The sequence below is a fragment of the Eublepharis macularius genome, chromosome 2 (assembly GCF_028583425.1).
Source record: "Eublepharis macularius isolate TG4126 chromosome 2, MPM_Emac_v1.0, whole genome shotgun sequence".
NCBI lineage: Eukaryota > Metazoa > Chordata > Lepidosauria > Squamata > Eublepharidae > Eublepharis > Eublepharis macularius.
The window spans coordinates 207,851,439-207,866,753 of record NC_072791.1 but is presented as its reverse complement, the minus strand read 5'-3'; the positions used below and the strand labels follow the sequence as shown (position 1 = coordinate 207,866,753).

The following is a 15,315-nucleotide window of genomic DNA, read 5'->3' as shown; positions in this document are numbered from 1 at the left end:
TCTCTTTATTTTACAAAATTAAACACCAGTTATTAATAAACCATTTAATTAAAGTTCTTTATTATTCAGCCTGGGTCCTCACACCTCATTTGGGCACACAATAAATCAAACCTACTGGGAAAGAGTAAACAGGATGGTTCGGTTGGGTTCTCTGGGCCCTTCTGAGGAAACCTGTACCTGTGTGGTGGCAGCCTATAGAAAGCTTCCCTGGGCCCCAGTCAGCTGAGAAAACCCTTAAGCCAAAAGCTGCACAGACAAGTTCTCCCTTCCATATCAAGCAATGCGGCTTTTAAATCATCTGCCTATCTGGTAATGGAGATCTGCAACACTCCTGTTGGTTTCAATAGCTGCGTCTTCCAGAATCAAGATGCAGGGCTCAGCTATATCCATTCTGGCTGAGACTCGATTAACAGAGGGTATTAAATTGGCCATCTCAGATCTTAAGGAACCCTGTCCCTATTTAAGTTCGTTTGTGATTTGTTCCAGTATTCTGCATTATATTCCAAGGCAGGCATTTTAGTTAGATCTTACAGTGATTTCTTTTGAGGTTTCTTTTTGCCTGTCAAGTGGTTTTGCCAACTACCTGGAGGGGGGAAAAGTCCTGTCCTTTTAATAACAACAGTAACAAGAACAACTGTGCTTATATACTGCTCTTCTAGAAAGCTGTGAACAAGTTAGTGTTATTATTATCCCCACAATACAGCTAGGAAGCTGGGGCTGAGAGGAGTGGCTTAACTAAGGCCACCAACTGAGCTCAAGGCAGTAGTAGTGAGATTCAAACCAGCTGAGTGCTGATTCACAGCCAAACCACTTAACCACTGTGCTACAGCAGCTTCATGTGATGTTATTTACCTCCATGCCATCTTTACACGTTAAGGGATGGGATATTTTTTCCAGGTCTCTTAGCAATCCTATTGCCAACCCAGGGAACCTAAAAATCAGCCAGTATACCTTGGTCAAATTGGGCCATAGACAAGAAGAACTCCCTGTGAATTATGGGTCCGGATGTCTAGATTCCTTTTCACAGGAGGAGTGCAGTTTAGTGCAGCCATTTCCATTGAAGATCCTTTCCAGGAAAAAGCAAGGTCTCCCTATTTTTAACAGCTATACTACATGGACTCTCCCATCATAAATGCAACTTCACCATCTGAGGTGATATTAAGAGCTCTGAGCTTCCATAGCTTCCTATTCCCTCTATGCATCGGTTTTCTCTTTGATGTATTGCTGCCCTCTCTTTATTTAGTGAATTATATGAGGCCTCTCCAGAGACTTGGCCAAGGTAGCTTGCAAGTAATAAACAATACCATCAAACCATAAAAACAGCAGCATAAATTATCAATGTTAAAAAGAAGCCATTAAAAACAAACCATGGCCATAAAAACATTAACAACCTTTGGGCAGCCCCAAAATAGCCATAAAAGAGTCCTCAGACTCAAAGAAGATAATAAATCAGCTAGAAGTGATAAAATCCCTCAGTAAAAGTGTACGTTAAAAGAAAGGTCTTGACTTGGCACTTAAAAGGTCAGCACTATGGGAATCTCAAGGGCATTCCAGGGGTGAAGGGCCACCACGGAAAAAGCCCTGTCTCTAATTTATTCATTTAAAACATTTTTATATTTGCCTTTCCACCCAAATAAGATCCCCAAAACAATGAACACCAAAACATCAATACATTTCAACATTAGAATAGCATTTAAAATAAAGTACATATAAAATAATGCAATAAAAACCTGTAAACGGAATCGCACTTGTCCACCAAAACCAGGGAGGACTGCCAAGTTCAGTTCTTGGGGGTATGTCACCCCCCACCTCTGCAAGTGGAGGCACAGAGATCAGAACTTGAGAAGAGGGGCAACTGCTGGATTGGACAGTATGGGGGTGGGGTGGGGGGGACACAGTCCTGTATAACGCCAGGCCCCTGATTTTGAGGGAGAAAGGTTAAAAAATGCACTGTTTTCAGACATTTCTAGGCACTGTCCGATTGGGTTTTGTACTAATATCATCTTTCTACGAACTATGGAAGGGTGACCATTTTTATACCTCTCTAATTCTTTTGCAACTGATTGGGACTTGGCTTTAGGACTGCCAACTCCAGGTTGGGAAATGCCTGGAGTTTTGGAGAGGGAAGCCTAAAGAAGGCTGGCTGTGGAGAGGGGAAAGACCGGGGGGGGGGGAGTAGAATGCCATAGAGTTCACCCTGCAATGCAACCATTTTCTCCAGGGGAACTGATCTCTGTTGTCTGAAGATCGGTTGTAATTCCAAGGGATATTCAGGCCACACCTGGAGAATGGCAACCCTACTATTCTGTGAGCACATGTGAGTCCCCATAGGTATGCCTTTTATCTTCGTCCAGAACCTATGAAAGCTTTTGAGATGCGCATCGTCCTTTGTCCTCGAGGTTTAGGATAGCTCACGGTGATTACTACACACACGTTTTTCATTTCCAATTTGAAATGTTCGTTGTGCCATATGGTGATGTGATTTTCTTTCTTCGTGACACTTGCTATGAGCATCAACCAGCATCCTCTCTCTCTCCAGTTTCATTTTCAGGTAGCGCTAACACCAGGGGGGCAAAAAACAAAACAAAAAACCCCTCTGTCATCTCTCGTTTACTCGGAGCAAACGAATAAGGCTGGCATCTTCCGCATCTATTGATGCTGTTCTATCCTCAGCATATGCTGCTAGCTTGCAGCACTGTGGGGAGCATGCCGTCCGTTTCTTACCCTCTCAAAAATGTGTGCCATATTTTGATGAAAAGAAAATCCCACAGGATGCAATGAGGAAGGAAGGTCTCATTACATCACAAAACCCAGCTTAAGTGTGTGTGGAGGTTGCATGTTGCGGTGTGGTTTTCTTATGGATCCCACACCAAATCCACCATCTTAGATCCTTCTCATTGTTCCTCAAACAGGAGGTGGTGGGTATGATCATTCATAGGAGTGACCCCACCCCAGCTGAGAATGAGTATTGATTTTTTATCCCGATCACAAGACAATGCAGAGGAGATCAGGGGGCTGCAGTCCATACGCAGTGAGAGAAAGGAGAGGAGGCTTTCATCAGCCCATTTTTGGGCAGGCACGAATTTCCTGGGAATCCTTCATTTGATTCGAGGCGTTATCTCTGAGGTAAACAGCAAAAGCTTTATGCGGGCAAGACTTCAGTGTAGTTTAACATCTGATCGGCAGCAGCGAGGAGAAAAAGCACTGGAAGTTAATGAAATTCTATATACCGTTCCTTCATTTGTATTCTGATTAGGACTGGATTCACCTCACCAGCATTAATATATGCTGAATTTTCCCTATGAACTTTTCATAATGTTTATGGCACATTCTATTTACTGTATTTTTTTAAAAATTCCCCCTTGAACAGATGCCCCTTAGTCCGTCAAGGTCAGTACTGTCTATTGAGACTGGCAGTGGCTCTTCAGGGTCTCAGGCAGAGGTCTTGCATATCACCTCCTACCTGATCTTTTTAACTGGAGATGCCGGGGATTGAACCTGGGACCTTCTGCAGGCCAATCAGATGCTCTGCCACTGAGGCAAGATCTCTTCCCTCTTCATGCAAGGAGTTCAGGTTGGCATAGTCTCGTCCACATTTTAGTCTCACACAACAGCTCTGTGAGAGACACTACAGTGTAGTAGTTCGAACAGGGTCCAGTTGAATCCCTACTCTGCTGCAGAAGCTCGCTGGGTGACCTTGGGCCACTCACACATTCTCAGCCTAAAGTCCCACACAGGCCACATAGTCCCACACACTCTCAGCCCACACACTCTCAGTCCCAAAAGTCCCACACACAGTCCCACACAGCCTAAATTCCCACACAGGGTTGTTGTTGGGAGGACAAAATGGAGGAAGGGAGATTGATGCCGTGAACCACTTGGGGTTCCAGTTAGGGAGGAAGGCAGGGTATAAATAAATAAATATGAGGTGGCTTTGGTTCAAAGAGAGTGGCTCACCCAAGGTCGTCCAGCTTTATGGTTTAGCGGGGATTTGAACCTGGATTTCCCAAACTCTAAGCATTCCGCTGCTCTGTTTTCTGGGTTCGATGTTTGATGGAGAAATATTTGTGCCCTAATTCCCAAATCAAGGTGTGTGTGTTGAGGTGGGTGGGTGGGAGCCTTCGCTGGCAGAAAAATTTCACCATAGGATTGACCTGTACAAGACTATGACGTAATCATTGTCTTCATAACCAGTTATGCTAGGATTTAAAGCCCTGAACTTGAACCTCAGATTTGTTTATGCATTTCATGGGACTCTCCATATAACAATAGGATGCGACTCAATGGTAGAGTGTTGTCTTTGGATGAAGAAGGCCCCCAGTTCAACATTCCCCGGCATCTTCAGTTAAGGGGGTAGTAGGTGATAGGAAAGACCTGAGACTCTGGAGAGATGCTGGAGAGACTCAGATTAGGCAATGGTTTGGAATCCATATTATGCATTGGGTTGCCAACCTCCAGGTGAGGCCTGAAGATTTCCGAGATTTACAACTCGTCTCCAGACTCCAGAGATCAGTTCCCCTGGAGGAAATGGCAGCTTTGGAAGGTGGACTCTATGGCATTATACCCCACGGAAGCCCCTCCCCTCTCCAAACCCTGCCTGCTTCCAAATCTCCAGGAATTTCCCAAGCCCAGGTTGACAACTCTAATTCTACAGCTTCATACATGCCCTATATCAGGGGCCCTTGGATCACTTGCCTTTACTGTGAGATTATATCTTCCAATATTTAATTGTTAAATTTGTATCCCAGACTTCACCCAAGTTCCTCAGAGCCGTACACGCCTCATAATAACCCTGTAAATTGTGGTTTGTGACGAAGATCACCCAGAAACAATGTCAAAGTGGGATTTCCAAAGCAGAAAGATAGATGGGTCAGGGCATCTGTTTACTGCTCTCACTGTCTTTTGATGTGTAGAGTGCTATTCTCAGGACTTCCTCCTCGTGACATCCTTCTCTTCCTGGCTTTGTCACAATTCTCTCCCTTCTCTCCATCTTACACCATGGATGCAGGACTTGTCCTGCCATCCATGTCCATCCTTAGATTAGATAGGTAGATAGAGAGCTATCCTCCGTTCTTATCAAAGTATGGGGTTCCTATAAAAAGAACTTTTATTTCCTTTCTAAATATAAACCAAGTATAAGTTTGTTATTTTCTCTCTCAGATTCACACCAACCAGCACACATGCTCTAATCACCCATCATGCTTACTCTGCAATCGATATTACTCTACTAAAGGCCCACCCATGGATTCTTTTAAACAGGTTTCCAGATCCCAATGTATGCTCCTTTTTAAAAATAAGATCCCTCAGCCCCTTCTACGCTAGAGCTCCCTCACTTCCCAGGCAATTTGTTGGTCTTAGCACAAGCCCTGGACAGAGCTTTTTGGTGGCAAACTTACATCTTGCTCTCTGAGGTCACTTTCCTAGCTCCTGCAGTTGAGCTTGAATGCTGCTACACGCTTTGCTCTCCAAGCAACTTGAAGGTTAGTTCACCGCCTCCAGGTAGGGATGCCCACACACCTGGAGAAAAATGTCCTATCCCTTTAAGAGAAGTTTAATGTGTGGCAATGGGTGGTGGAAGCTTAAACTTGTCAAGCTATGGATCCCTTTTGGGGGGGGGGGAATTGCCCCCAGTTCTGGGTGCTCGGGGAGGTTTCCTGCAGTTCCCATCGCAGCTCTATTGGAGTCCATTAGGTAATCCAATCTCAGTTGAGTCACAGGCACCAGCCCTATAGGCAGTCCTCCAGCAGTTGTCCCTGGTCCCAGATGCTGGTCTGGGTTGCAAGTTAAATCCTCTGGCTCTGCAGTCCCCAGGTCTGGCTCCATAGGATGTCCATAGGACTATTCAGAAGCAAGGTAAGCATCTAAGCAGTAAAAGCAAGAAATGGACAGGAATGGGAACCTGTGGAAACACCCTTCCTCTTAATACACACATTTGCTCCTTCCCCCTCCCAACAATAAACATGATTTTGGCGGGCACTTTGTGTGAGAACATTTCGCATATTTGTACTATCACGTTGAGTCACTGGAAAGCAAGGCATAGCAATGAACAGGAGGGAGTAGTATACAAGGTCATGGACTGAAAGTTTCTACAGGTTGTTAGATAAACACCGGCCATCATTCTGTGAAAGAATTGAACAGAAGAAACATTTATGGCGCTGGTAATAGGATGTCAAGGTACAGCATGAACCAGCATTAGCATTGGCATGGATGGGGCTCAGACATGACAACGCTTTTCGTGTCATAGAAGTAACATCCCCCAGTGAGGCTTCTGTTAAAAGGACAGGGCACTTTTAATAAATCTTCAGGCAATTGCATCAAGACTAACCTGTCCATCAAGACAAGCCTGTTTTAAATTTGTGCTAAGCAGCCTGGAAGTGGGGGGGGATGCCCTTTCCCTTTAATAGAGGCTTAATGGGATGTTATTTACCAGAAGATGCTGTTTGCCTCCATTCCATTAAAAGCACCAGCTTCATTATGCCTCTCTTTAAAGGGGCAAGACATTTTTTCATTGTCAATCCTACTGGGGTTCTGGGTGACGGGGACGGGTGTCACTAGCAGACTGCAGAACAAAGATTATTTTGGTGATGCTTACAACAACCCTGTAGTGTAGGATGATGTAAGTATGCTGCTTTGCACGTGGGAGCGGGTAAGAGGTGGTCTCAAGAGGTCTCTTTTGAGACCACCTGATGTCTTTGGCTAGTGAGCAGGATTTGAATCTTGCGCTTCCTAGTTCATAGCTCTGCCTCAGGGCAACCAACAGCTCCATGCCTTGAAAGTTGTGGCTTTAAATGCGACCTAAGTCTGAAGACTATCTGAGCCACCAAGTTGCAGTAAATGCCCTTGACTGGTCTTTACTTCTGAGTAAAGAAACGTGATTGGGAAGAAACACTGGGTGGCAGCTTGGCCTCTCTTCCTATAGAGCTGGTACTAGGGACTGGTGGGGGGAGAACCACCCAGGGCCTCCTTTCCTGTTGGAGGTCCGCTCAGGAGTCTGAGGGATAAATATGCCGCACCTCAGCTGTGGCTCTCTTGTCCTGTTCTGGTCAGGTGTTTGGCAAGAGGCGGAGGAGCTAAAGAAAGAAATATGGCTCTGTGGCCCTCAGCAGCAGCCGGGCAGAAGTCACCTTGTTGCCCTCAGCAAAGCAGCCTCCTCAGCAAAGCAGCCTCCTCCTTCTAGGGTTGCCAAACTCCAGGTGGTGGCTGGAGATCTCCTGAAATTACAACTGATCTTCAGGTGACATAGATCAGTTCCGCTGGAGAAAATGGCTGCTTTGGAGGATTGGACTGTGTGGCATTATACCCTACTGAGGCTGCTGCTCTCCCCAAACCCTGCCTGCTCCAGTCTTCATTTCCCAAATCTCCAGGATTTTCCCTACCAGGAGCTGGCAACTCTACCTCTTTCTCAGTTCTAGGAGGGACAGATTTTGCATTGACCCATGTAGGACCTCCCATCCCAGGCTGGTTTCTGTGGTGGTGGAAGGGAACCTGGATTCAGGATTCTGGTGGAAGTCAGAAATTCCATGTTATTTTGTTTTCCCGACATCTTCTGTATGTTAGCTTTTTTTCCTGTTTGGCCTTTATGGTTTCTATCCTTCTTAACATCTCCATTTATTGAGCGTAAGCCAAAATGCACTTTTTTTTTTAGCAAGACTAAATCAATACATTTTAGCTGTCCACATTCAGAAGAATCCCCAAGATAGGGACCTTGCACTTTGAAAAAGAGACTGATGCTACCCCATAATGACAAAAGAGTAGCCCAGTTAGAGGCGCTGAATCTTGGTTCTGTGGCCAGCCATATTTTGGTTCTGCCCTGGGAAAACCATCATTACAGGTGATGAAAATTTCACATTTGGTCCTCAAAATGCTGGCTGCATTTTGCACACAGTCAGGCATAGTCAGCAAAACCCATGGAAGAAATTGGGGGCAGGACTCGTTGCGCTGGTGTGCTGACATGATTTCCACTAAAAGCCAGAAGTGATGTTATTAGACATTCTAGAATTTACTAAAACTTTGTGGCTTTCCCATAGAGTTTTTCTAAATTCTAGAGTGTCCACTACTGGTTTTTACTGGAAGTGACATTGCAGTGCCAATGCACGTTTCATTTCCCCCTGCCTTTTTCTCTTGCTAAGGCCTGAAGTGCCAGCAGGCAAGATTATAAAATGCCAGGACACTAGAACAGGACACCTGACATCCAACTGCACACCCAGCTCTGGTAGAACTAGGACATTGTGCATGGTGGAATTTTACAGCTGGAGGAAAAGCAAGATGGCTGTGTAAAAGCAAGATGGCTGACACCCGTCTCTGCTACCAGGCCTAGGTCTTTTGAGGCATACCAAACCTGCATAGAAGTGTTGTGGTGTCCCCAAGTCTAAATGCCACCTTTGGACTGCATTTAACTGTCACATGCACCCAGTCCTGGAAATGTCTGTTGCTGTTTCCCAGGATGGTACATATGGCTTTACAGGAAAGTAGTGCTGGAAATGAGTTGAAGAACCATGAAAGATTGGTGGACACAGAAAACAATTGGCCTTCCTATAAAGCCTGTTTAACCAGAAGAATATGGACTGAACAGGCAGCCATGTCCATTAACATGGAAAGATAGAGCCAAAACAGACGTGATGAGTTACTAGATTTCAACTCGTATTTCCTTACCTCAATCTTTGTCGGGAAGTGTAGGTGCCCTTGCAGCTTAAAGTTTAGCATTTATAGAGCGTCAGGGAGGGAAGTGCAGGTGTGGGGCGCCTTTCCTCCCGCTCTCCAGGTACATCACTGCATTCCCCTTCCCCGTTTGCATGGCCCACAGCTACATAGCCCACTCACCCAGAGCGTCACTTCATCTTCCCCCCCTCACCCAGCCTGGCCCCCGCAGAGCGACGCCAAGCTGCACTGGGAGAGCAGGAGGAAAGGCGCCCAGAACATCGCTGCATCTCCCCCCCTCACTTGCCTGGCCCCCGCCCGAAGCTGCGTGGCCTGGAGCTGCATAGCCCGGCATCACTCTGCGGGGGCTGAGTGAGGGAGGGGTGCAGAGATGCTCCATGCGAGTGGTCTATGTTGCTCCGGGCCATGCGAGCGGGGAAAGGGGAAATGCAGCGATGCACCTGGAGAGCGGGAGGAAAGGTGCCCCACACCTGCACTTCCCTCGCTGCCACTCTGTAAATGTTAGACTTTAAGCTGCAAGGACGCCTACACTTCCTGACAAACCGTGAGGTAAGGAAAACGAATTGAACTCTAGTATCTCGTCACGTCTGTTTCGGCTCATAGTCAACAAAAAGCTCAGAGAGGCCTGAAAAGATCCCGAGTGTCCTGGTAGAGTGAAGGCAGGTAGGCTGGAGAGGCACACATAGCTGTGTGGAACTGCTGTAAGTTTTGATTTCTCTGTTGAAATGTGCTTGTTTGAGGAGAGACTGCAAAATTCCCTGGAATCTGGAAAACTGGGCTGTAATGTTAGTAGAGAATAACTATTCAAGATGCTCCAGAAAATGTAGGGTTTTTTTTTGACAATTATGATCATGAAAATGGAACTAAAAATGTTGTTTAGGTTCCCCTCTAGATGACAGGTGAGGCGATACAGCTGGAAATTATTCACCGCCACCTAATTTGAGCTGCTTCTATACAAAAATTCTGTTGTAGTAACGGGGCAGACCAAGAAACGTGTGTACTTCTCTGATGTGGGGAATCAGCTCCAGTGAAGTTCTATCTTTTTATCTGGTCAGCAGCCCCTCAACTTGGCAGGGGGGAGATCTTAAGAAACAAAATGGTAAAAGCAAGATGGCTGACACATGTCTCTGCTACCAGAGTTAGGTCTTTTGAGGCATACCAAACAGAGACTGCTTTTAAAAGAAGCTCGGTTTATATGTTTGCTACGTCGCTGGGAATGCTGAATAAATTAAATGTTTTGAGAACAAAATGAACCTGTTGAGCTACCCAAAGGGGGAAAAAATGGGCTAATTTTAGCTTTGTTCCTAGCCCTCTCCATGCGAATGGTGTCGCTGTGAGCCCAGCAATGAAGTTCACTGTGTTGTAGCAGACTGTGCCGTTCCCGAATGTGTCAACCCAGTCTATGAACCAGAACAGTGTTGTCCAGTCTGCAAAAATGGTAAGCTTTCAATCCATAAAAAACAAAATGTCATAAGAACATTTCCGATTCTGTGCATCACTTTAAAGCTTAATTTTATCAGGAAAAACTAGATTTTTTTAAAGTGTAGTCGTCTTGCACAAAATATAAACATCGAAGTAAACCGTACTGCCAGTGCACTGGGTGGTAAGGCCAGCAGAGAGCGTACTCCACTGGCAGTGTCTGGTCTTTCATATCGTGTCACATTACACAATAGTTTGCCTTTTTCTTTATCAGTGCCTGGCCTGGTCCCAGCAGAAGTGGCAGAAATGCATAAGGGGGGAGTAGCTAAGTCATGGAGCCTGCATGCTAGGGCAACCTTGTGAGGGGGGACGGGAGCATGGCTGGAAGAGAGAGGGCAGCCACCAGAAAGGATATTGATGAATCCCTTTAATCACAGCAGAGACACTTTGAACATTTTCTTGCCTATCTTGTCATCCATGAGAACTGGCAACTTGTTTTTAGTATGTTCCATGTTTTTAAAGTCAACCCCAGTTTAGGGCAATTCTTACATTAATAAATGATAGATAAAATGTATTCTCCCTTAAAAATGGAGTGTCTTATAATAAACTGAGGCTTCTAATTATGTAAAGTATCTATGTGGTACTTCTGCCATTGATAAAAGAGTACATATGCAGATAATCCCTTGGTGACCTCATCCCTCTTAAGTGTGTTACAGCTGGGGTCATCCGGCATGGATGGCAACAATCAGGAGACTGGGGGAGGGGTATAGGGGGAAGCTTTTGGTGATCGTGTGATATCACTTCCAGGAAAAACCCAGAAGTGACATCGTGCCATTCTAGAAATTGCCAGAAACTCTGTGGTAAAATCATAGAGTTTCTGGCAATTCCTAGCCATTCAGAAATTTCCCAGGAATCTGCCATTTACTTTTTCCCAGAAAGTGACATCACTCTATTGGACTGATGGCCTTTTCCCCTCCTCCGGAGCTGGGGCAGGGATTCCCAGCCCCCACGGGGGGACTGGTAACTCTGGTTAAGGCTGATGCAGCAGGCCTGGGTCTCCGTTTCCTTTGTCTACTCAAAATGCATGGTATGTTATTTTTCCCTTTAGTTGTTTTGTGGATAAACATGTAAGACAGATGTGTGAAGGTGCTTATTTTTAACCATGGCTATGTGGAAGATGCAACTTGTGACTTTTTAATTAGGCCACAGTGAGGCAGAGAGCAAAGGAAAGGGCAAACAGTCAACTTGCATGTTTCTCTTCTCTCTTCTTGGCTACTGCTGACCACAAAACTCACCTCCCTGTGTGCCAGTTGGGCCTCCTTCCAAGTAGAACTGGAACATTTAGTCCATTAATCAATTAGATTAAGAAAATGTTTTAATCAGCTAAAAAGCTGCTCCTGTTTCATCAGACTGTAGGACTTGTTTTTTAAAAAAAGTTCTTTTTAATACAAGCACTTGTGAAAAACCGTAGAAGACAAGAACAGTCTTAAAAGAGAAGTCACAACTTCTTTTATACACCAGAGGGAATCTATTATATTTTTAACCTTTTCCTCCAAATAACGTTGGTGGGGGGAGTACATGGCTCTCCTCTCTAGTTTATCCTCATACCAACTATGTGAAGTAGGTGAGACTCAGAGCCAAGCTACAAGTGACGCCTGACACAGGTTGGACACTTGTCTTCTTCCCTCAAGTTTTGATGGGAAATGTAGGTGTCCTGATCTTGCAGCTTTAATTGAAGTTTACAGAAATCCCCCCCACACACACACACACCCAGCGGAGGGGAAGGGGGCGCCCAGTGAGAGCCCAACACCTGTACTCCCCTCCCGACTGCATGTTCTCCCTCCCATAGACTGCCGCTCTGTAAACTTCAATTAAATGGAGAGCCAAGCTGCAAGACCAGAACGCCTACTTGAGGGAAGCTGACAAGTGTCCAACCTGTGTCAGGCGTCACTTGTAGCTTGGCTCTAAGAGAGAGTGACTGGCCCAAGGTTTCCTAGAGACCGAACTCACTAGCGATTTGAAATTTGAATATTTTGATCCATGCGCCACACTTTCTGTTTTTTTAGATATTGCTGCTGCAAGATGTTTGCACATCATATAAACATAATATATCTTCTTCACTGTTTTATTCACACATAGCTATAGAGATGTAATCAGTAAATATTTGTGAATCAGCTAAAATAAATACAAGACAATAAATACAGCTGATCTTTATTTGGCTGACAGGCCACTCTTCCAAGTACATAGGCCTAGAACTGGCATGTCAGAATTCCCTGTAAAATACTCTTTACACCCTGACTCTAAACCCTAAAATGTACAGGAAGTAAGTCACTTTGATTTCAGTATGAGTTACTTGTAAATAAATTAACCATTACAACTTACTGTAGTTATTGTCTTCTCCTTTGAAGTATCTTTAATTAAATTTGGGGGGGGGGAAGCTGAATGATGTAAATCCTAACAATTCTGTCATATTTTCAGTCTTTTAGAAACTTGTTAGGGTTGGCATTCTCCAGATCTCCTAGAATTACAACTGATCGCCATACAGCAGAGATCAATTCCCTTGGAGAAAATAGCAGCTTTGGAAGGTGGACTGTATGGCATTATATCTCATTGAGGTCCCTCCCCTCCCCAAATTCTGCCCTCCCTAGGTTCCACTCCCAAGTCTCCAGGAATTTCTCATCCTGGACCATTTCCACAGTACTCACCTTCAATCGGAACGCCGCAGAACGTTGCAAAAAAAATGCAGAAGATAGCTTTTTCTTGTGTGAGTTTTGTGCAACATCGCACAAAACTTGCACGAGAAAATGCTATCTTCCGGGTTTTCGTTGCAATGTTCCACAGTGTTCCAATTGAAGGTGGATAGTGTGGAAATGGCCCTGTAGTTGGCAACCCTAAGGCCTGTAGAGCTAAAATGATCCAAAACATCAACTCACTGATAAATTCCTAACTTCACCTTCTGATGATATTGGATGTAGTTTGTTGTATCCAGAAAAAGATCTGCAATTCATGCATAGTAGGGGAACCAAAAGTTACCTACAGCCTTTCCTGATGAGAAACTGACCCCCCCCCACACACACACACCATACGGTTTAGAGCATGTTACAGTGCAATCAAGCAGCGTTACACTACTCTAAGCAGTGTTGTCTTATGTATACCCAGATAGCTCAGAGAGATCAACTGAATTTGCATCCCATCTCATGGCTCCAGCAGCAAGGAATTACTCTGTATTATATAGGTAAACCATTACTCGCGCTCTTGGGTGAGAATAAACCAGTATCTACTATGGACCCTAATGACTAGGCCTGTGATGCGTATCTAGAAAAGCACTTAGGCTGAGCATCTGCAGGAGGGGTCTCTTTCTTAAGTGAAAATGGCTGGCAGCTCATTTTGGATGGAACTGGCAATCGCTGACCCAAACTTGAAGACTGTAGCTCGTAATTTGTTCCAGGGCTCATTTGTGGTTATGCTGTCACTCACATTTGGATCTGACTGTGCTGGTACCACACTATGTTTTAGGGGAATAATAACAGTAATAGTAGTAGTAGTAGTAGTTGTCTCATGGAACAAAAGTCTTGTATCTCATGGAACAAGAGATCAATCACTGATCGATAAATTTGTATTAAAGATTTCAAAAGGAGGAAAACAAATTTGCACAAAGAGTTAGCAGCAATATTGCAAAATTCTTGTCAGCAACAATGAGAAAAAGGTGCACAACATTGACAGCTATTGTGAGTTCCAGGTATGGAATATTTCAAGGCCTTTATTGTTTATCACTGCTATGATACCGCTAACGCTGATACTGAATAAAACATGTTGCACATATGAGATTTCACAGGGAGAAGGAAAAAAATCTCATTTGCTATATACGGACAACCTTATACAGAAAATCTGAAGAGGAAATCAAGTCTCTAATGCATACAGTGTGAATATTTAGCCAAGATATAGCTATGGATTTTGGAACTGAAAAACCTGTGAGGCCATCAATAAAATGAGGGAAGATTGCATAATTAGATGGAATACAACTTGTGGATGGAAACAGACCCAAAAACTCAGACTATGAAGAAACCTACTAATATTGGGGTATATTTCAAGCTAATGATATTCAGCATACAATAGTGAAAAAGGAGACTTGTGCTGAATACATAAAAAGGGTCCAAAACACTTGTTAAAATTAAATGGTAGAAATATAATTCATGCTATATACACCTGGGCCATCTCAGTCATCAGATAGGACGCAAGCCAAATTGGATGCATTAGAATGCAAAAGGAGGAAGATTGCGACAGCCAGTCATGCACTACATTCTCAAAGTGAGAAAGATAGACTTTATTTGCCACAAAGTAACAGTGGCCAAGGATTATTACAAGTGAAACAAACAGCAGTAGAAGAAAAATGGGTGTGGAATGATTACATCAAGAGCAAGGAAGAGAAGATGCTGGCTGACATTTAGAGAGAAGAACTAATTAAAGTTAAGGGAACAAGAGAAGAATATAGGAAAGAAACACTGAAAAACTCCATGGAGGCATGGCAAAGTAAACCACTGCATGGTCAATACATGACGAATACTGAGGATAAAGTTGACCAGAGTAACAGCTGGAAATAGAGGGATATTGATAAAGAAACAGAAGGACTTACATTAGTTGCACAAGAACAGGCATGAAGAATGAACTGTATGAAAGTGAAAACTGAAAAGACTGCGAATGACAGTGAGTGCAGATTATGTAACGAAGTGGGGGAAACAGTTGACCATCTCATCAGTGGGTGCATTAAGATTGCACAAATTGACTATGAAAACCTCCATAATAAAGTAGCCACAATGCTGTACTGGAACTTATGCAAAAAGTATGAGCTACTGTTCGTGAAATATTGGTGGGAACATAAAACTGAGAAAGTTGTTGAAAATGAGAAAGTTAAGATCTTGCAGGATTTCAAAATCCAAACCGATAAGAACGTAATATTCCGGATATTACTGTGATTGAAGGTAAGGTCAAACTGATCAATGTGGCAATCCCAGGTGACGATTAAATTGAAGAAAAAGAGATTAAAAGATAACAAAGTATCAAGATCTAAGATCTGAAGTTCAGTCTCTGGGAGAAACATACAATGGTTATTCCAGGAGTGATAGGAGGACTAGGTGCAATTCCAAACAGCTGCGTCTTGGAACAGCTTTTTAGAATATGCCACATACTAAGGCAATACTTCACTGACTTCTAGATTCTTCGATAAAATGTGAGCTGGTG

At 44.0% G+C, this 15,315-nt stretch overlaps 1 protein-coding gene across 1 annotated transcript in view; it reads left to right on the top strand.

Annotated features, from left to right (window-relative positions):
- Positions 1-15,315, top strand: part of VWC2L (von Willebrand factor C domain containing 2 like) — a 154,765-nt gene that overhangs the window by 50,334 nt on the left and 89,116 nt on the right. The window contains exon 2 of the mRNA XM_054971972.1: positions 9,967-10,096. Within this exon, the coding sequence (XP_054827947.1) occupies positions 9,967-10,096 (130 nt within the window). The remainder of the gene's footprint in view (positions 1-9,966; positions 10,097-15,315) is intronic.